The sequence below is a fragment of the Sphaerodactylus townsendi genome, linkage group LG03, assembly GCF_021028975.2.
Source record: "Sphaerodactylus townsendi isolate TG3544 linkage group LG03, MPM_Stown_v2.3, whole genome shotgun sequence".
Classification (NCBI taxonomy): domain Eukaryota; kingdom Metazoa; phylum Chordata; class Lepidosauria; order Squamata; family Sphaerodactylidae; genus Sphaerodactylus; species Sphaerodactylus townsendi.
Genome location: NC_059427.1, coordinates 97,133,428 through 97,155,924, shown reverse-complemented (window position 1 = coordinate 97,155,924; position 22,497 = coordinate 97,133,428). Strand labels below are relative to the sequence as shown.

At 41.6% G+C, this 22,497-nt stretch overlaps 1 protein-coding gene across 5 annotated transcripts in view; it reads left to right on the top strand.

Moving 5' to 3' along the window:
• The window catches only part of ERGIC1 (endoplasmic reticulum-golgi intermediate compartment 1), a 110,608-nt gene that overhangs the window by 44,027 nt on the left and 44,084 nt on the right, over positions 1 to 22,497 (top strand). For 2 of the 5 annotated variants that reach the window (XM_048491576.1, XM_048491578.1), the window contains 2 exons: positions 2,534 to 2,606; positions 10,604 to 10,654. In XM_048491576.1, coding sequence (XP_048347533.1) covers positions 2,534 to 2,606; positions 10,604 to 10,654 — 124 coding nt within the window. Of the gene's footprint in view, positions 1 to 2,533; positions 2,607 to 10,603; positions 10,655 to 14,222; positions 14,284 to 22,497 lie in introns of all 5 variants that reach the window. The other 3 variants (XM_048491577.1, XM_048491579.1, XM_048491580.1) reach the window with 2 other exon arrangements.

Here is a 22,497-nt window from a genome sequence, read left to right as displayed (position 1 = left end):
AGTTTTAATTAAAAATGGCTGAGCCCCAGGATGCCAACAGGGCATTAGTGACTTTGTCTGAAAAGGTAAAAAAAAAATGTTAGCAACTGGGAGGCAAAGTGTGACTGAAATGACACAAAAATATGGATGCTCAAACAGATCATAAACCCAGTTTAAAAGGAAAATGTAACACTTTATGTTTTTTACTGTCACTTTCTTATTCCTTCATTACTTAAAATATTATACTTGTTTGGAATTCTGTAACCATTGTTTTCCTATTATTGTATTGAATCTTAAGTCCATATTGTATTGCAATTATGCATTTTTTTAAAAATAGCATTGGTATGATGCACAGAACAGAATGTGGAAAAAGAGGCCCTAAGTTTGACATCAAGATGGATCTTAGGATGTATTGTCGAGTTGTACCAAGGAACCAATGAACAGGGTTACACACCCCAGGGATCTCCTATCACTGTTCTACAGTTTGTAGCATTTATTTTTTGCCTGTTCCATAATGATTCAGCAGAGAGTCAGAAGGTTATGTTTGTTCCCATCCATCTGTAAATGCCAACTCCTTTTGGTTACTACAACTCTCCTTGTTCTTGCTACACATCTGGAGCTCATACCTCATTCTTCTTGCTTCATCCACAATAGGCCATTGTGTTTGAAGGACATGGGCATCTTTCTTCCAGAAATATTTAATGGTATGCCAAAGCCAATCAGAAACCCAGAGGGTAACAGTTTCCTCATTGATTAAATACATTGCGGAAAGAGAGAGGCAATTTGTAATGCCATGCAGAATTTCTAGTCTGTGGTGAACAGTTGTATAGAGTAAAAGGAACTTGAGCACATTCATGGGTGTTTGACTTTATGTGCTTACACCAAGCAGGGATGTTTATAAACCCAGTCGAATAAAGGGCTTCCACACTGCAGTCTGTTACTGACACTATTCACTCATTTAGTTCTCAGAAGCAAGATTATATTTCCTCCAAACATCCCCCTGTTTTTCCCTGCTGCCATTGAGTTCTGGTTCTTCCCACAGGGCTGGTTTTTGTGAATTTAAACAAACAAATTAAAAACCCCTCTTGGCCTGCAATACTGTTCTTTACAGTGTGAACCAACTACTCAGTACAATTGTTTTACTGGATGTGGAGGAGCAGTCCGTGTATGGCACATTGACATGCTAGCTCACCATCTTTGCACTCTTTGCCCAACCCCCTTTTCCTTCGCTATCCCCACTCTTCAGTCTCTCTGGTGAAATCAAAAGGGACAATCAATTTCATCACTGCTTTTCAATTAAAAATAAAATAAAATTATGACTTTCTGCTGTTCTGGTGATGCATACAGATGTTCATATGAAACTGTTCTTCTTCTGGGTGGCTACTGCTCAGAGAAGGGAATGTTCTCTGCTCAGAGAAGGGTATGTAACAGACGCCTCCCAATTCAGACTTTGCTGGTTAACCAGTTTTCTGTTTCTGCTTTGAATTTGCCTTTACTGACATGACAACAAGTTGTGTTGGATAATAGTTTGGTTTATAGAATTGAATGAAGAAAGCCAGGTATAGTTTGCTCGATGTGGAAAACACAACTAAGTATTTGACGACAACAACATTTGTAGTTACCTGCACAAGACCAGTGAAGTATTCAGTATTCTGGCTTTACTGTGCATTGAAGCATAAAATAAAAAGAGGAGTAAAAATGGAATTTTGATTTGGCTTCAAATTCCTGTTCAATGCATGAATCCTACTAGGTGGTTTCATCAACTGTCTGTTAGCCTAACCTATTTTACAGGGTTATTGTCAAAGAGCAGTGAGGTGACAGTAACCGTTCTTCCATGCAGCACGGTGAAAGGCAATCTTCCAATATAGGTCTTGAATGTAATAGTCCTCATTGCTAACATCTTGGCTAAAATTCTAGGCAATCTGTACATAAATATCATAATTACCTCCCTTTTCTCTGCTGTTGACATAATCAACAGATGAGAGGGCTCATTTATAGTTGGCTGCTGCAGGAAAGTTTCTGTTTGGAATCCAGAATATAACCCAGACCTGCTGTTTTCCTGTGGCAGCTAATCTGAGGGTGTGCAGCAGAAAGGGTGGGGGTGGGGATGGGTAGGGTGCTTTGCAGTACTTTGTTCATATGCCGAATGAAGAGAAACATATCAAAAGTGCAGAGCTCCTCCCAGGAGTAAGAAGAAATGAAATTTTCTCAAGTCCTTGGAAGTTGTAAGTACATGGATCCCTTCAGTGTACCCAGTCTCTTTTTCATCCTCCAATATGGTCATGTGAGCCTAGAGCAGTGGTGGCGAACCTATGGCACTCCAGAGGTTCATGGACTACAATTCCCATCAGCCCCTGCCAGCATGGCCTAGAGAGAAGGAAATTGGAGCCTAAGATAGAAGGTGGCAAGTGAGAATTGTGGGGGAATAGAGCTTCTAGCCAATCTGTTAATAATACAGAGGAGCCGTTTGGTGGTATAAGGTCAACTGTATGAGGGAGAAAATACTTTCCCAGGGGTTCTGAAACTAACGTCTACCCACCCATGTCTTTTCCAGTCTCTGTCTGCTGCTGTCTCTTCATACTGTTTCTCTTCCTGTCTGAGCTTACTGGATTCATGGCAACTGAAATGTAAGTAAAAGATGACATTGTCAGCAATTTTCTTTTAAAAAATGATTGTTTATTATTCCTTTACAGTTGTGATCCTTTTAATGCCAGTATCTCAGTTTGTGGTCCAGTACTGCGTGGATTTCTTTTGATAGCAAGTTTCTAGTCATGCCTGTGTCTGAACCATATGTGTAGGAATCTTTAACTTGCTGTTATTCATATGAAGATCAAAGAGAATGAGGAGCATTTTGCTTACTTGTATAGAAAGGGGGGCACATATAGAACTGAACTTAAACACAGATCCAACCATTGAGAGCCAGCGTGCTGTAGTGGTTAAGAGCAGGCGGATTCTAATCTGGAGAACCACGTTTGATTCCCCACTCTGCCACCTGGTGAACCAGATGTGTTTCCCCACTGCTGCATTCCTGCTGGGTGACCTTGGGCTAGGAACTCTCTCAGCCCCACCTACCTCACAAGGTATCTGTTGTGGGGAGGGGAAGGGGAATTTGCAAGCCACCTTGAGTCTCCTTACAGGAGAGAAAGGTAGGATATAAATCCAAACTCTTCTTCTTCTCTATTCACATGTAAATGAGTCTGAGGATCAACTGATATTTCCCATTCCTGTTTTTGGGCCTCTCTGCTTGGGTTACCCAAGCAAAATGCAGGGACGTTTCTTGGCTTCTACATTCTTTTTCCCTGTTCAAATGACCATATTTTGCACTTCTTCTAGGTTAAAAGTTCAGCTCAGTAGATGGATTGGCTTTCATAACTCTGCATGATTTAGCAAGAGTCTTTATTCTTTCTGTCAATGAGATATGGATCAGAAAGGAATTGAGAAGTCAGTCTTGTTTGGATAGAGCAGTGATGGTGAACCTTTTTGAGACCAAGTGCCCAAATTGCAACCCAAACCCCACGTATTTATCACAAAGTGCCAACACAGCAATTAACCTGAATGCTGAGGTTTTAGTTTAGAAAAAATGGTTGGCTCCCTCTTCCTCCGCCCCACCCACTCGAGCAGGGGCCAGCCTGCTCCAGCCTCCAGCAAGTCCCAGGGCCACCAGCCGAGTCCTCCTGCTCACCGCAGTGCGTGCACATCATGCTCAGTGGCTCAGGCCAGCCTAGATGTATGTGTATGTGTGGGTGGGTGGGTGATTTTCCACCTTCCCCCCATGACGAACTCTGTGTGTGCGTGCCCACAGAGAGGGCTCCGAGTGCCACCTCTGGCACCCGTGCCATAGGTTCGCCATCACTGGGATAGAGATACAGTCCCCTGAAAGAGAGGGCTGATAGACGGGATGCCATTAGACCTGAACAGGCAGGTGGAAGTTCTGTAGTACTTTATGTCTTCGCCCAATTTTGTAATTTTCATGGCCTTTCTTTGAGAGGCAGACCTAGGCACTTTCACACGCACTGAATAATGCATTTCGGTCTACTTTCAGTGTGCTTTACAACTGGATTTTACAAAATCCACTTGTAAACAATCACTGAAGTGCAATGCAAGTACATTATTCAGCATGTGTGAAAACACCTCAGGCATGGTTGTCTATGCTTTTACCACGTTCAGATAACTGTAATGAGCTATACATGGGTGTACTAGTGAAGACTGTTTGAAAGCTTCAGTCGGCACAAAACACTGTGGCAAGACTGCCAATGGGCACCACAGACTGAGAATGTATTGCTCCATCTTATACAAGAACTGCACTGTTTTCCCATTCAATTCCAGGCATAGTTCAAAGTGCTGACCTTTTGAACCCTAAAAGGTCAGGGACCAGGGCATTCAAGGGACCACTGGCTCCCATATGAACCTGTCAGGCAACTGTGACAACCCAGTTCCATATATGACAGACTATATTGTTTCTGTGGATTTGATGATGAGTTAGAATTGGAAATGTGTAGGATTCTCCACCGGTTGCATTTTCTAAAGGTAATTAAAATCAGCTCCAGCAAGGCTTTATTTCCCATCAAAATTGCATAGGTATGAATGACAATTGGTAGGCTGAATCAGCTTAACACATAAGCTGTTTTTATGTTAGCACTAGCTAGAGTGATATAACTTTATGGATCTTCTGGGTGCAATATTTTGCTTAATTCATTTCATTATGTGATGTGTTTATGATCTTCATTTATTACAGTGATTACAAAAATTGTGTTATTGCTCTACATCAGGGGTAGGGAACCTGCGGCTCGAGAGCCACATGCGGCTCTTCTGCCCTTGCACTGTGGCTCCACGAGCCGAGCCGCTGGCCCCATCCTTGCCCACCCTGCAGGCAGCATGGCAGGCGCACCAACTGCCCACAGTTGGCTGGGCCACACCGCAGGGCGGGCGCTTTCCCGGCGGCTGGCGAGGCCAAGCCGCTGGCTTCATCCTTGCCCGCCCTGCAGGCAGCAGGGCGGGCGCATCCATGCGCTTCTCAGAATGAGCGCAGAAAAAGGTAAAAAAACCCCTATATATATAGTGTTATCTTTATCTTAAATGTCAAAAATTATTTGCGGCTCCAAGTGTTTTCTTTTCCCGTGGAAAACGGGTCCAAATGGCTCTTTGAGTGTTAAAGGTTCCCTACCCCTGCTCTACATTTATCTTTCTCGTTTTATGAATAAATTGCCTGTAAACTAAATTATAGCAGAAACAAACAAATCTGGCAAAAAAATTATCATGAAGGATGGTAGACGTCTTGCAAATATGAGTTGGTGAAAAGTGTTCCTGCACTCTGGAGTCACATTATTAGGCCCAAACCATATGTGACGGTATCCTCGTGGCCGTTGTGGAGACATCACTGTCATTTTAGAGTCGTTTAAAAATGTTGCAGAGGCCCAATCCTGATCAGACCTGTGGCATGACAAGCTAAAGCATTCCTTTCCCTCCTTGCAGCTGTTAGCACATGAAAAGGCATGGAAGGGAGGGACAAGAGTGCTGTGCTGTGGTCCCAATCAGAATTAGGCCATCTCAGCATTTTAAAATCCGTTTAAAATGGCAGCCTTGCCATTGTGACAACCATAAGGATGCCATCTCATCTCGATGGCCCTTAGCAATGTGTTGAGGAGAACCTCAGGCCTACAGTCTCGAGCAAATAAATGGGAATGTCTTTACATTCAGATTTCCCCATGATTTGGTTGTCCACCTCAAAGTTTCTTTGAGGCCTCTTTTTCCATTTGTTGCCTCCTGTGATTTCCTTGTAATTGCTCTGTGCTTTCTCAGAACACCTTTGATTTGATTGAGAAAGCACAGAGAAATGATGAAGAAACCACAGAACAAACAAACAGAAAATGAGGACATGAGAATGCCTGGAGAAAAGTCACTGAAGATTGGTAACCAAATCTGTGGGGAAACCTTTTGGAAAGACCTGGGATCTCATCTGTTTTGGGCCTCTCATCACTGTTCCACCCCTCCCCGTCCAGCATTCATAAAGTCCTCCAAACATTGTTGCTGTTGTTTCAGCCTTGTATGGATTCTGTGTTAATTGGCTTTTCTGGATATAGCTCCCACCTTCCATTTATTGATGACACCTATCTATGAAACTCTTCTCAGTGACCTTTAAATATATATTGAAATGCATGTTTATGTACGTATTAAAAAAATGTGAACCTGCAATCCTCCCATGGTTTTATGGCATAAAATCAACAAAACAAATTAATTCAATGGAAACTAGCACTAAAACACTAATATAGTGATAAAATGTGCCATCAAACCATAGCTGACTTGTGGCAACCCTGTAGGGTTTTCAAGAGAAGAGATGGACAGAGGGTGGTTTGTCATTGCCTGCCTCAGAAAACTCTGATGTAACAGTTTAATGCAGAGGCGTAACAAGGGGGGAAAGCGCCCGGTGCACTAATGCATCCTCCGCCCCTGTCCCGCCCCAGAATGCCCCCAGCCCACCCCTGGAACACCCTTGCCACACCCCCACAGGGGCATGCCCCTGGTGCATCGCGCACTTCCCCCCCTGGAGCTGTGCCTCTGGTTTAACGTACCAAAGATACTAACTATAAAAGCAGCACAACTAGATATGGGGTAAGGAAGAACCCTGTGTGGCCACATGTAGAAAGTTCCAATAAAATGATGAGCAATTATTTGTCACTGCCCCTTAAGAACTTCCTGTCAGGAGTCAAGATAGTTGCTTAAGAGCAGTTCCCCCAAATACATGCTAGGTCATGACTTCAGCATATCACCTGATCAGCAGTATTGTGGCTTGCCAGAAGATCTAAAGGCATCATCCCGGTTCTTTGTAGCTCAGGAATGTCAGCTAGGCTGTACTTCCACCTTGCTCCAGTTTTTTTCAATGACAGTTTGGTAGGAGCATCATGTGGTAACTTTCGCCCACAGTTTCCTTCTACCTTTTGCCTTTTCTAAACTCCCTTTTATAAAGCTGAGCTGTCTACTGCTAAGCAATGACTTGGTGGGGGTACACTCAAAGAAGAGGGAGGTGGGTTGGGACTGCTGTAAATATCATGATGCATATGCTTAACTACATTTTGCATGGTCCATTGTACTTTGGCCTCTTCCCTTTTTCATGACCACTGGACTGATTATAAACATTTGGACAGTACACTTGCAGTCTTACATGGATTACAGAGCCCTCAGGGGATGGGGCGGTATATAAATATGATAATAAATAAAATAAAATAAAAATAAATAAATGACCCATTTTACCCAGTAAAACCATTTTACCCAATATTCATAGTTAGAAGTTTGCATACAAAAATTAAAACATTGAACAATATAAAAACATAAGATCTATAGAAGAATGTGCTACAAGATTAACAAATAAACCACTGTGGGAAAACATCATTTCCAAAACCAAAGCTGTAAAACAATAAATATAGGTGAAGCAAAAAATATTAAAGTGGCAGAATATGTCACAACGAAGACAAGTAAAATTAAAACAACCAAAGCAGGTAAATGACAGTCTGGTCAGTCTGGGTTAGGCAGGCAGGAAAGAGAGGCCAGCTGGTGGGACAGGTGTGGAGAGGGCAGGCGGCAGGACTCGTGAGAGGGATCTTAACTGGTGGGCTGGGCAATATAGGAACAGTAAATAAAAGTAGCATAGTAAGCAATCCTAAGCAGGTCTACTCAGAAGTAAGTCCCATTTTGCTTAATGAGTCCTGCTCCCAGGAAATTGTTCTTAAAACTACAGCTTGGGTGTCATATAATATACAATTAGCCATAGCTAGTTACAAGTTAAAAAGAGCAATGGTGGCTGCTGTCTGAAATTCACTCCCAAAGCAGGTTTGTTAGGTTGCCTCCCCACTGACCTTCCAATAATGGATTGAGCCTTTTCTGTTCTAAAAGGTTTGTAGTTTAGCAGTTTTAATTTTGTTCTAGCACTTGGATTTTATTGCATTCTTTTTGTGGTTTGAGAACTGATTTTAAAACTGTTGGGGGCATCATGTTTTAATTTAATTTAGATTCCCCCCCCCCCCAATAATTGTTTTTTGAGCTGCCTTATTTATAGGCCAGAAGGTGAGACGGAAGTTCATTTAAATAAATAAACATGTCTGAATCTGTGTCAGTATTAATTCTGTTACTCACAAGATCATATGGGAGATTCATTTTGTTGGCATGATTTCCTGTTGCTTCTTTTCCTCTTTATCAGAAATCAGCTTCTGTTAGTGATGCTTAACCAGGATGGATTTATTCCTGTTCACTGGTTGTTACTCACTGGTAGTCAATTCATATCAAGATGAGTTCACTTTCTTGCCCATGACACACAATTCTTTGGGTATTAAAAATGAATGAACACTCCGGAAGAGAGTGCCTGAATGACAGATCTTTGATCCATTCATTGAAAGATCTTGGTCATCCTGAACTTAGAGAGTCAGCCTTTGTGTAGCCTTTGTTTTCTAGCTCCCTGAATAAATCCTGCTTTTTTCACTTTACAGTGATTCTGTCTTTGTGAAATCATTTAAGATATAGTATTCCCTTCTTTTTTACTAAGATCATTTTCATTCTGTTAGGTAGTGAAGACTCCAGAATTTGCATCTTGGCTCAGAATACAAACTGTTCCAGTTTATACTACTCAACTTATGAACCTAGTGATTTCCCTGAGAAGTTCATCTTTGGCATGGAAATGTTAACTACCGGTAACCCTTCTGAGTGTATATGGGTTAGGAAGGAACTCATGAAATTTAGTTTTTCAAAGCTCCTGAGAATTCAAGTATATAAGGTTCCCTGTAAATTAGGTTCCATATGCTTGGGATGCTGTTGAGTGTTTCTAGTGCAAAGAACCTTGAGATATGTAAAGTGCAGGTTTCCTGACATCCTGCTTGAGTGATCAGGTGCCTTAGCAAACTGTATTTCCTAGTTTCCGTGGCTCCAGCAACACTGATGTTCCGTAGTTGTGCATGCCTTTGTGGCACACTGCCTCCCCTGGCACTAGTGCGGGTCCCAGGTCCGTCTCTCCTATCCCTTCCCGGGCGTTGTCAAGCCCCTGGTGACTGGTTTTTTTCCTAAATTGGCTAGTTGTTGCAGCCACAGGGTGGCGATGCCTCTAACTTTCCTTACAACTGGTTCCCTCCTCGCCCGCACTTCCGCAGAGTGCTTGGCCTACCCTGTCCCTTCCCTAAGGGGTGGGCCTGTCTGCTGCCTCTGGATTGCTGCCTCTTCTAACCTCTCTGCTTCTCTCTTTCTCCTTCTACCCTGTCTCTCCTCTGCCTCCTTCTCTGTACCTTTCCATTTGCTTCCCCCACCTGCCATGCCTTCCTTCCTTTTATCCCTCCCCAGTCCTTGGACCCAGGTTTGATTCCCCACTCCACCTGAGTGGCAGGGGCTCAGGCATTCTCTTGTGGGCAGGGACTGGCTGGACTCACCAGTGTCTGCACCGGTGCGGTGGGGACTCTCTGCAGCTCCGCCTCCCGCCTCGGGCCTGGCGCAGCCTCTGTCAGGGACTGCAGGGGCGTTGTCTCTCCTCCCGCCCTTGGCCTCCGGGCCCGTGAAATCGCCTGGTGAGTTGAGGGAAGGGGAGGGTGGCCTTTGAGGATTGCCCAGCTCAGCTGTCTCACCGGCCAGGAGCTCATCCAGGGCCGGGGTTCTTCTGTGAGCCAGGTTGCAGCTGTGCTCTGGCCCCTGACACATGGGATGAGTGTGTCAATAATATTCTTCTTACAGAAAATTCTAAGGACATTGCTAAGCTGCTTACTCAAAAGCTAGAAGAGCTTAATTTTACACTTTAATGTTTACAAAATATATGAAAATCAAACTATTTTACTATCAGACAAAGGTATAATTAGTTTAGTGGTTTAGGTGAACTGTTGTAACATATTGGATTAAACTCATTGGAAACAGCACAGACGCAGCTCACCTCACATATTAACATGTTGCTTATTCCCATATTCCAAATTTCTGCCAAGTAGCAGTACATGTGTTCTACCAGCAAAAAAAATCATAAATGGCTACTCTGGACAGATTAAAATAATACATTTCCTAAATGACAAAATAATTAAAAGAGATTTAAAAAAAGACAATTCCAAGCCTTCTTCATGTGTGACTTGAGGCTGTCTTTAATAAAGAATTATAACAGAAAGACGGAAAAAAATAATAAATGTCCTCACAATTCAAGATAGCCATCACATGGGTTAAAAACAGATAAGTAATTATTTAAAGATCAGGGCTTATGTGACACTGAATTAATGTTCTCAGGTTCTTTGACAGGAACAAAGAACTGTCCACTCAAATCCAATGTTTTTATGAAGCATTTCTTTGAACATAGTCCTCAGCCTTACAGCTGCACCTGATTTGTTGCTTTCAACTTTTTTTAACCCCCTGTAATGCCATCCACCTTGGATGCCAAATGTCCTCTGTTTTTGTCCAGCTGAGGTCTTCAAGAATTGGAACTTTTTGCTATGAAATCATGCTCATTAGTCAGATACCTTGATTGTTGTTTTGGATAAGGGCTTCCTGAGTTGGTGATAGCTTTGTATCATATTTAACTGTCTGTGGTCATTCATGCTATTTAATGTTGATGTTCTATTATACAGGATGTATGTGAATCACTCTTAACCACTGCAAATGCCTCTTATTTTGCTTCCAGTGTGTGGAAGGGAGGTTGCATAGGGAAGAGGAAACCTTTGGTCACTGGAGGGTATGCTTTCTATGTCTTCCATGCTGATTTCTTCCCTGCAAATTGTGATATAGCATTAGATCCTGGGAAAGCATGGGAAAGGGATAGTGCTCACAACTTAACTTTAGTGATCTCTTGGCAAATGTGTGGTTCTTGTAATGTTTCCCTTTGTCAAATACCACCCATAACTTAATGGGCAAGTGAGCTGTCAGCTCAAGGAAGGTGCCCACTGGAATCACCAAAACATCTATGTCACCATGAGGACTGTAATATTCGTTGCACTCTTTTGTGTGATATCCATGGATCTTCTTTCTTAAGTTGCCTTCTGATGCAGTTAATTGACTGGAAGTAATAAGATTTATCAGAGCAAGGAGATTATCATAGCAAGGAGTTCTTCCTTATTCTTAGAAGCTTGTAGGAAGAAGGCAACAAAGGGGAGTTTTGTCTGGCCTAGTACCTTTTCCTTTGCTTCTTTCCCCCTTTCATCTTAAATGGCTTTCATTAGACTGCCCACCTTGTAGATGTCCCAAACAATAATTTTAGGTGGCTTAATGTAGTTTTATGGCTTTTTAATATTGGTAATTTTTGTTGCATTTTATTATTTTATTGTGTTAGTTTAACTTTGTAAGCTGCCTCACAGGTTTTTAGAGAGGCAGCATATGCATTTTCTAAGTAAGCAAATAATCTATATTGATTCTTTTGCAGTTCTGCAGTTGCTTCTGAATCTGGCAAGAAGACCAAAGCACCACAGTCTCTAGAAGTAGAAATGTAGCCTTCTGGTAGCCTATGTTCAATGGTGGCTCCATGAGACACTTTTGTATCAAAATGGACACTGTCTTGGTTGTTTCTTGCCCCCAAATAGTTCAGTAACTCTTTTACAGTTAGGCAGCCAGTATGTACCATGCTGAGATATGTTCATTACATGAGAAAGCAACTCATCCAAATTGCCTTGAACTGCTTGAAAACTAAGAAGATTTGATTGGAGAGACCTTAGTTGCTTTTGAGATCATCAATCTGCTGTTTTGTGTTTTTTGAGAATGTGGTTACTTGAAGAGTGGCAAATGATTGATCAGAGTGAAGATGGACGCAGACCTAACCACGAGAACTCCTTTACATATTTATATACTCTTTTATATACTTATACCATAAAGTTTCTATGTTGAGTACAGCATTCGTTGCCTCTTCATCTTTTATTCAAGGCTTGTGTCAGTGGAAGAGGGAGGCAAGGTCATGTGATTGCCCTTGATTGCCGAAGCTCCTTGTCCTGTAGCACATTTTCTTTGTAAGGGTTTTCTCCAGAGGGTGTTTCAGGGCAAATGGGGGGCTGCTTGGGGAATGGGGTGGTGGGGAAAGATCTGTTCCACCAACTCCTTCTGTAAAGTCTTCCATTTGGATCAATTGGACCTGTTATGATTCTCTCGCTGTATCGTGTTTTTGCACTTTACTGGATATTCTAGGAAAAATACTGATGGAAAGATGAAAGAGACAGGGCTCTAGAATACTGACCATTTCATCAACATATTTAAAATTTCTGTTAATAATGGAAACAGACAGTATGTTCTTATTGTTTGAGGTTTTCAGCACTGGAAGCTTTAAAAATTGAATATGGAGGAATAGCTATTCCTCCCAGCTTGGTGTGGTCAGTTTGTTCCTTCCCCATTTTTGTTGCTGTAAGTATGGTAAACCAAATTCATGTAAGTGTTGCAAGCTTAGTTAATGATGAAGTTCTTTGATATGCAGAAAAATAAGTACAAACTGGCATTGTGATTTTACCTAGTATTGTTACCTTGTAGGTTTTCTCTCTCTCTCTCTCTTGCTGTTGTCAAATCTCCCCAAGCCAGTCTCTCTGTTTTATACTTTAGGATTGCTTCTGGTTTTGATGAATAATTGGTATATACTTTTGCACTAAGAAAACACTACCTGCTTTGCCTGTGCTAAGTATAAATTGTGACTACACTGATCTTTTTCTTCTTGTGCAATTAAATAAATTTCCCTAAAGCGATCCTGTGTAATTGTTAAATATGTTTGAAGAAATGACTGTGCTTGGGTACGCAGAGATGAGGAGACTTGAAGTTTTAAGCCAAAGGGTTCTGATTTTTAAATGCTAGTCATAACGGGTGGCATTTTGTTTTCATGACTTCAAGCAATGAATTTATATGGAAATTCTATCAGCCAATGTAAATTTCTTAATGTATTTCATTTATACCACACCTCTCTGCCAAATGTAGGGCTAAATTGGCTTATATAATTCTCTTCTCTTCTGTTATATTCTTACAACAACACTGTGAGGTAGGTTTAACTGTGAATGCAAGACTAGCCCAAGTCAACCCAACAAGCCTCCAAGGCAGAGTGCGGATTTGAACCTAGAGTTTTCCAGATGCTAGTCTGATGCTCTAACCACTACACCACACTGGCTTTATAAAGTGGAGTTTCTTTCAATTGTTCAATATAATTTAGACTTAAGATACCATTATGGATGTTGCTTGCTTACAGATGTAAATTATCATGTGTTATAATTTAATGGCACACAAATGTAAGGAGGGGGAGAGGGTTGTCTGAAATGCTGGAATTTGTGCAGATTGCAGATAGTTTTTCAAGCAGTGATTAAAATAATGTGATTCTGCATTGAGCTTGGTTTTAATCTTACCTGTTTGTCTGTGGAACTCAGAAAGCTTCAGAGCAAATAGAGAATGTTTTAGAAGTTATTAGGAGATACCAGAAAAATCTTTAATGTGTAGCAGAATTGCTTGATCTTAGTATTTATTAGATTTTTATCCTGCACTTCCTCCAAGGACCTCAGGTTGGCAAACATAGTCCTTTCCTGAGACCTTTTTTTCTACAAAAGAAAGATATTTTAGGCTGAAAGAGAGTGAGTTGCCTCAGGTCATATCAAAAGCATTGTGACTGAATGGAGGTTTGGACCACAGTGTCTTTGGGGATAGACCCAGCACTCTAACCACAATATCACATTTCCTCTTGGCAGTGCCATGTATCCCTGTGTCCACGGCAATTAGCTTGTGACATGGCAGGTAACTCTGTACAACATTCTGCTAAACATAGTGAGATGGCATGTCTCTCTTTCCTCCCTGCTTCAGTCCTGTACTTGTGCAAACATGGGCCTGATCTTCTTTTATTGCTTTAATAATTAAAACTGTCTTGCAACACTCATTATATGGAGTTTTATAGTGAAAGCCTTCAACAATACACTCATCATATCAATTTTATATTATTAAACTTACACACGATTTTACATTGTTCTGTCCAAATACACCCTTGAAAGTCCAAATCTTTGTGTGAGTGTGTGTTTCTTTTTATTTTATTATTATTACTGTGGGGCGGGGGGAGCGGGAACACACCAGATTTGTACTTTTTCTGTATATGTTGTCTATGTGTATACAATAAATAAAACTTTCAAAAAAAGAGAGAATAGAATCTATGTTGGCTATTGTGTCTGCTCCTAGTAGAGGACAAAAATGAGAATTAGGTAAAATTAAAATTTTGCTAATAGGTTTCAAAAGCTTGTTAATGAGTAAGTTTTGAAAAAAATTGTCGCTCACAAGTCTTATTTCCTACTTATATTTTTAAAAAGGAAATAAAGGGAGTGGAAAGAGCTCTGACTCTACAGTTGTGGGACGGATAAAGGAAATGAGGTCAGTGTTGCATATTTGGATTTCTATGAAGTTGACAGTCACAAACAGGTACCCTGTTCCACCAAGTGAGTGAGTCAAGTGGCATGGGAAGTAAAGCTCTAAGTGTTAAATGCCTCTGGTATTTCCTGGGCAGGATTAGTGGCAGGTTGAAGTCCGTCAGAAGACACTTGTCATTTTAACGGCTTTCTGTACCTCATCTTGCTGATACATCATAAATCAAATAACCTCTTTTGTACTTAACCCAGATCTGTAGCCAAACTGAAGATTGTTGTTATTGTAATAATCTAACTGGTGCGATAATAGTCTTGCATCTTTGACCTAGTTAATGCTGAAATGATGTTTCTGTATATCCTTTATTTAAGAATTAAATTATTTGCCTGTCTGATGCAGCAAGTAATTGATAGCTTTACAGGGAGAATGTGACTGAGTTTGCAGAGCTACTGTTAGACACAGCAAATGGCCTAAGTGTGTCACAGCTGTTTTTATGCGAAGAACACTTCATGCTGCTGGGCAAGGGCAGGTATTGCAGTGATTTTTGTTATTTTAAAAAATCAGAAACTAACAGCAATTGTGCTGTACAAAGTAACTTGATTAGATGCAGACAACATACAAATGAGTAACTGGAAATAAGTCATTCAGTCCAGGATTTCGTACATACAGCATTAGTTGGAAGGCAGAATGAAAAGGACATGTAGTCCTTGTATTTTTACTAAACATGTATTATTTGCACTTTGTTATAAATGGTACTAAAGTTGGTGCAGGATTACAGTGGAAAATACCTGGAGATGTTGGTTTCTTAGCAGCAGTTTCATTGTGTGAGATTAACTGATAGTGCCGCTCTGCTAATATATGCAAATGAAAGATGTATTGTGTCCAGATGAACTCCTATCCCATTTTCCCCAATTTATCTTTTCTCCTTCACTGTCTTTTTATTTGACTTTGCATCTCTTCTATGTATTTCATTCCAGAATTGTGGGCTAGGGCAGACATTTTCTTTAAGGAATCCAGAATTTGCACAATTGCACATGTGTAGTCATACCAGTACATGTGGAACAAGAGCGTGGGGTACCTGATCTCTAAGATCAGGAAGTATTCAAATTAAACTTTTGCTGAGCCCTTCGGGGGAGGGCAGCGTATAAATATAATTAATAATTAATAATTAATAACTAATAATTAATAATTAATAATAATTAATAATTTAATAATTAATAATTAATAATTAATAATTAATAATAGTAGTAGTAATAGTAATAGTAATAGTAATAGTAATAGTAATAGTAATAATAAAAAGGCATTGTGAAAATTTCATAAGGCATTCAGATGAATGTGTGTCCAGCTCCAGTAGTTTTAATTGAGGGTTTTAATTGAGGGTGGGCGGGTGGGCTGTGGCTCAGTAGAAGAACGTATGCTTTTCATGTAGGTTTATCCTTGACATATTCAGTTCAAGGATCTTTGGTGATGGATAAGACTGTGGTCAGTCAGAGACTTTGGAGAGTTACGGAAGCCAGTCCAGATTCACCTTTAGAAATGTATGTATGTCTATGTGGTTTTCAAGATTACTATATTGACTTTAGCTGTCCATGAACCCTTGTTTATCTGCCTTGAAAGTCCTGCACAATGTGGAGGGCTTTGGGTCATATTCAGGCAGTGACGTAGCTATAGATTGTTTATGGGGTGGGTTTGGGGGACACGCCCCCCACATCCCCCCACATGCCTCCCCAACCCCCCCCCCCCAGCCTCAGTGCTTATAAAAGCAGCTCTCCAAGGCAGGGGACAGCAGACTCCCCTGTCCCTGCCCCCCCCATCAGCTGGGCTCCCAGCCGGCAGTCACCAGTCCCTTCTGCCTTCTCCTCCGGGCAGAGGCGCAGCTAGGGAAAATGGAGCTCGGTGCAAAGTTTTAGTTTTGTGACCCCCCCCCCCCGGGCGGCCGTTGTGATGCTGGAATCCACCCTCAAACAGCATCACTTTCACTGGTGTTTAAACAAGGGAACCCAGATTCTCCTTTTAAATCTACCTTAAAGGGAGAATATGTGGTCCCCAGTTAAAACAAAACTGAAAGTGATGCTGTTTTGGGGTGGATTCTCTCCCACCCTGAACAGCATCACATTCAATGTTTAAACTGGGGACCTCAGATTCTTCCTTTAAATCCATGCCGAAAGGGGTGGATTTAAAGGGAGAATCTGGGGAAATTTGGGGGTTGCCTGCTGTCAGGAGTGCAATTGTTAAGCTAGCATCACCAAACTTTCAGGATCTTTAGGAGACTCTTCTGATGATACCACCTAGGTTTGGTGAAATGTGGTTCAGGGGGTCCAAAGTTATGGACCTTCAAAGGTGTCGCCCCCATCTTCTATTAGCTCCCATTGGAAACAATGGGGGATGGATGCACTTCCTTTGGGAGTCCATAACTTTGGACCCCCTGAACCAAACCTCACCAAACCCGGGTGGTATCATCAGGAGAGTCTCCCCAAAAATCTCTGCAAATTTGGTGCTGCTAGCCTAAAAGCTGCTGCGCCCTCTACAGGTGAAAATCTAAAAAAACACTAAAATACAAAACCCCCACAAAAACGGTTGGTGAACTTCGAACATGCTTAGCAGCGGGGGGGGGGGGGGGGGTTTGAACCCGGGAACCCCCCTCCCACTTACCACCATCCCTTGTGACCTGAGGATCAATCGGAGTTCTCAAATCTGTGAGTTCATGTTTCACTTTGTTATTACTTATGTAAACTAAAATATATATTCCAGAAGGCTACCCTGCTGCTGCATATACTAGGATAAGTTCAGTAGTGGTGGGAATTGTGCCCTTCAGGAAAGCTTGCCTAACAGTACTGATTCTCTTATTATGAAACTCGCATGGTTTCAGGGAAATGACAGTTTGTAAGCCGCTGTCCTAGAGATCATATTAGTTTTTCTAGGAAGCAGAGTGTGATCCAATAATTTGACCAAGTTACTGCATTAATCTCTTGAATTGCTTTCTTAACTTCTACTGGGAAGCAGATAACACTTTTTGTTCCTTACTGTGCTAATCTTCAAAATGAGAACTACCATATTTGGCTCTCTCCTTACTCATCTTAATTAATGCTTGCTCAACACTTTGCGATACTTTAATGAAAGGTGTTGCAAGGTTATGAAGTGGTTACGTTATACCATTAATCCTCACGTACGTACGTGTGTGGGTTAGCAGGAAGAGGAAGACTGTGTGCTCTGGTGTCAATTATTATGGCTGACTCAAATTAATATTGACATATCTAACCTCCGTGTTCTTTTGTACTGGTCTGAAAGCCTTAGTTCCTTCCTCTGCAGACCAATCTGTTTTGTACACTGTTTATCTGGGCAGTGAGTAAAGTAGAACAATGCCCATTTAACTGAGGAAATGACCAATATACCGGGCACAGCATAAATATTAAAATAACAGGGCAGCACAACTGTATCCTCTGTTTTACTTGTATTTTATTCACCACTGGTTTCAAACAGGTCAATGCAATGAGCCTTGTTGATCATTCTAATACCTTCTTTTTGCATGTGTGTATTTTAAAAGCACAATTTTTAATAATGTAATACTTGCATTTCAGATTATGCACTTTGGGAAGCATTTTTCCTCAATCTCATTTTGATTTGGGGATGGGGGGATGTTTACTGCTTACCTCAAAACAATAAAAAGTGGGAAGACAGGCGTTATGAGGAGATGCTTCATAAAGGATTAGAAAGTAGAAAAGCAAGAGAGTCTTGTAAATGGTTTGAAGCGTTAAAACTACTAGACATTAGTTCAATTTTTTTCTCTTTGGATACTGAAGGAAGTGACATTTAGCTGTGTAGAAATGTTTTTGTGTGACTGATTAGGAAAACTATGTAGAAATAAATTCTAGATTGACTGTTATGCCATTTATAACAAAGATTTTTCTTCAGGGTTCAGCTTTTCCTTATTGGGGCAAACTTACATGAGGGATGTAGAATCTTACCTAAACCCCTCTCCACAGTGACTGCTTACTTAATCTGTAGATCTAACCAGAATATCCTAGAAATCTTCTTGGACAGTGCAAATTGGGTGAGTGAGCAGGGGGAATGAGCTAATGTAAAGAGCCGTGGATTGTTACTTAAAACCAACTTCTAGACTCTGGCATCACATAGGAAAGACTTATTTTCGTTAATGTAGGGATTGCTGGCTCTAGAGAAGAGAGTAGTTTGCTTCTCCCTTGTGTCTGCAGTCTCCTCCTCCTATCACACACATACCCAGAGCTCCTGTGATGGCTCAGCAAAGGCAGATAGACAGAGGCATATCGACTCGGTGAGATGGGGTACCCAATGTCTCTGGGCACACACGCAGAATTTGCCCCCATGTGACCAGTGAGTCTTCCCCTGGCGCTTCCAAAAGTGCCCTCCGCTGTCACTGCCAGCAAAGCGCCTCCAGCAGCAGCCATTTCCCTCCTTTCCGAGCTGCTTAGAGGGGAGGGAGACAGCATGGGGGCTGCTGGAGCTCCAGCAGCAGAAGGCACCCCTCCAGCTGCTTCCCTTCTCCCCGGGCAGTAAGGGAAACAGAGAAGGCGCCCCTCCAGCCGCTTCCCTTCTCCCTGAGCAGGCAGCCTGCTCTGGGGGAAGGGAAACGGGGAAGGCGCCCCTCCAGCGGCTTTCCTAACCCTAACCCCCACCACTAGTCCTCCCTTGGCACCTTCCCCCCACCTTTAGCCACCCCTTGCCACCCTTAGCTATCCCTTGCCACCCTCCCCACCCTAATAGTTACCTTCCAACCCCCCATTACTCACCTTACACCCCATCCAAATCCCTAGCCACACCTGCCAACCCTCCCTCCCTCCCTCTACCCCAAACCTCACCTTGCTACCCTCCCACTCCAATACTCACCTTCCTACCCTTCCCCACCCTAATACCTTCTAATCCTCCCCCCGCCCCTAGCCACCCCTTCCAACCCTCCCCCACCCAAGCCTTACCTTACAACCCTGCCCCCACCCCAGGCTTCACCTTGCCTGCCCCACCCTGCCCCACTAGAACCCTCACCTTTCCAACCTCCCCTTTCAACCCTCCTGCCATCCCAAGTCACTCCGTTCCATCCTCTTCTACTCCAAGCCATTCCTCTGCACCCTTCCCCTATCCTCATCAAGATGAAAGGTGAAGGGAGCCGGAGAGAGCAGCTCCAGACCCGCCAATGGTAGGGGCACCGGGGGGGGGGGGGCGCTCAGGTTTTGCCCCCGCTCCATTTTCCCTAGATATGCCTCTGGTAGTCAGTTTTGTATGCTCAGATGGTGCAAAACAAAATAGAAGTTCAGTAGCACCTTGAAAACTAATAACGTTTATTACAATATGTATTTTTTTGGTGCAGTTTAAGTTCCTGTCAGCAGGAAAGAAAGCCCCCTCCCCTACATTTTTGGAGTATCAACTTTCATCAATTATTTTATGAAAGGAGCTTTGACTATTGAAAGATTATAACCAAGAAATCTTGTTGATCTCTAAGTTGCTGTGGGATCTGAATCTAGTTATCCAACCCAGATGGACTGTAAGTAATTGATGATGTGGTGGAGTAGTTTAAGTTGATGATAGATTCTTTATTTCCTGTCAATGACCAATAATAACAAATAATATTGACAATTGGCATTAAAAAGTTATAAGACAAATAATCATACCAATATCATTATAAAATTAATTTAAATGAATGAATAAAATTGTTTAGAATATTAAAATAAAATTTACAAAAAGGCATTACAAAACTTTCTCACATACAATTTTCCTTATATTCTTTGACAGTTCTGCCTTTGTTCACAATCTTGCTGTGTGCTTCTTCTAGCGTATTTCCAAATCAAAACTCAAAAGGCCATCAACAGATGTTGATAAATACATATTTTATATTGTTCAATGACTAATAATAACAATAATAGTGATAATTGGCCTAAAAATGATATAATACAAATTGTCATACTGGATTCATTATAACATTAATAAAGTCTTAAAAATTATAAAAACGACAAAATTGTTCCCAGCAGTATTAACTACCGGTACCTTGAGCTCATCTTGCTTGATGCTGCAAAATTTGTACACTATTACAAGGAACTTGGTGATTTATGGTTTGCAGAAATTCATCAATAAGGAGAATATTAGTTCTCGTTGACTCAGGATAACTAGAACTCTTGTCCAATAAGGGTTGCAAAATCTTGGTGTGAGCTTCACTCTAAAAACAAATAGTTTAAGTTGTGAACTGTAAGTGACATCTAGTGGAGTTCTGTTGTTGCCTTCCTTGAGACTGTAGGCTGGATCTGGGTACCATAATGGTAGGGTATAGTAATATTTTTTTTTGTAAATCCTCAAGTTGAGAGTCCCTGTTGTAAGTGATTGGAACAAATGCAATTGTGATGTATTATTTGACCATAGACTGGATTTTTGAATATGTTTTGTGTGATAACTGGAAGCAAGAAGGTATGTCTGGCAGTCAGTGGTTTTTCAGTATAAAGTGGTGTTTATGTTTCTATCACTAAGTTTCACAGTGGTAACCAGGAAATGCACCTGCTGCATAGACTGCTCCATTGCTGAAGTTGACATTGCCATGAAAATTGTTGAAGTCCCGATGGATTTTTCTCAAGAGTTTTTTCCCCATGAATCCAGAAATGTCATCAATAAATGAAAAAGTCATCAATTAACCAATAAATCAGGTATTAATAGCCAGGAGCTGAGGAAACGTTGCTCTAAGTCAGACATGAAAACATATACATACTGCCGTGCCAAGCAGATACCTACAGCTGTACCATTAATCCAAAAATATAAAATTCAACGTGGTTGAAGATGAGGACAAATTTTTAAAAATTGTAGCCAGGTTTGTTTTTGTAGTATCTGGGATAATATTGTTGATCGTTTGTAGCCTGTGTTTGTGGGGGCTGTTGAGCTGTGGCTCACTGACAGAGCATCTGCTTGGCATGCAGAAGGACCCAGGTTCAATGTTTGGCCTTTGACCCCCTCGATTTTTGGCCCTAGCCTATAACCCCCTAAATGCCCCCCCTAAAGGCTGCCAGTCTGAGGTGGGGGAGGGTATGTGGGTGGGTAATACTGTGGCTTTTAGGATTGTTTTATAGGATTATGTTTTTACTATTTCTTCTAAATTTGTAAGCTGCCTGAGACCTCCATAGAACGCCGTGTATACATGTCAAAAGTAAATAAATAAATAAATAATGTTTTTGTCATCGCCAGTTAAGAGGAGCTGGTAGTATATGATGTAGAAGACCTTTTTACAACACCCAGAGAGCTGTTGCCAGTCTGAGCAGACAGTATTAACTGTGATGGGCCAATCCTCTGATTCAGTCTAAGGAAGCTTCGCATGTATGAAGATCCAGTCTTATATAAGATATTGTGACACTTCATATACAAATAAAAACTTTGTTTATTAATTGCCAGTCTTCGTGGTATGAAAATCTGAAAGGTAGCACAACAGTGACAAAAATGGATGTAGCTTTCATTCCTGAGGTTTCCTGTCCACTTGCTGTCATTTGTAGAGCCAGTGCTCAGCCTCCCGGGAGCGAGGTTTTGACGTCTTTGTTGTGTTTTTTTTCTCCACAGAACTGACAGGATGGGTGCGGCTCAGATCACATAGATCGAGGAAGAGAAGGGAAGAAGGTAGTTAGGCACAGTTATGAAACAGGGTGTCTGGCAAACCAGCATCCAGCAGGAAGCACCGTAGATAGACTAATACCCCTCCTGGCTGAGGTCACTCCTGAGAGTTGAGAGAACTGTATTACTTAATCCTCAGGACTACATAATCAGCCAGTGCTCAGCTGCATAGAAGGCTTCATTGCCGCCCATCAGGAAGGAACAGTTGTAGTGAGGGAATTTCAAACCAGGTCATCTATGAGTAGGCATGCCCCTCCTCTCTGTGTCATGTTTATTAATCACTTGATAAGTATGGTGAGTAATGATTACCAACAACTTGTCAGACCAATTGGAGAAGAGATGGGGGAAGAAGGTCAGCCTGGGAAATGGAACAGGAGCGCAGGATTGGCAAGATGCTTTGAAGGGAGCGGCAGCTGAACTTGTCGACCTGCCAGTCATGATCTTTCTGACAAAACGTATAGCTATCTATAGTTCTCCATACGAATTGGGCCTTCTCTCTGAATTGCTGAATTGGAGAAAACAATGTCCTCACCTTTCAGTAGAGGCTTAATGTGTAGAAACTAGCTGTTGAAGCTTTTTCATGGCCTGGAGTTAAATAACATTCCCTGGTAAATA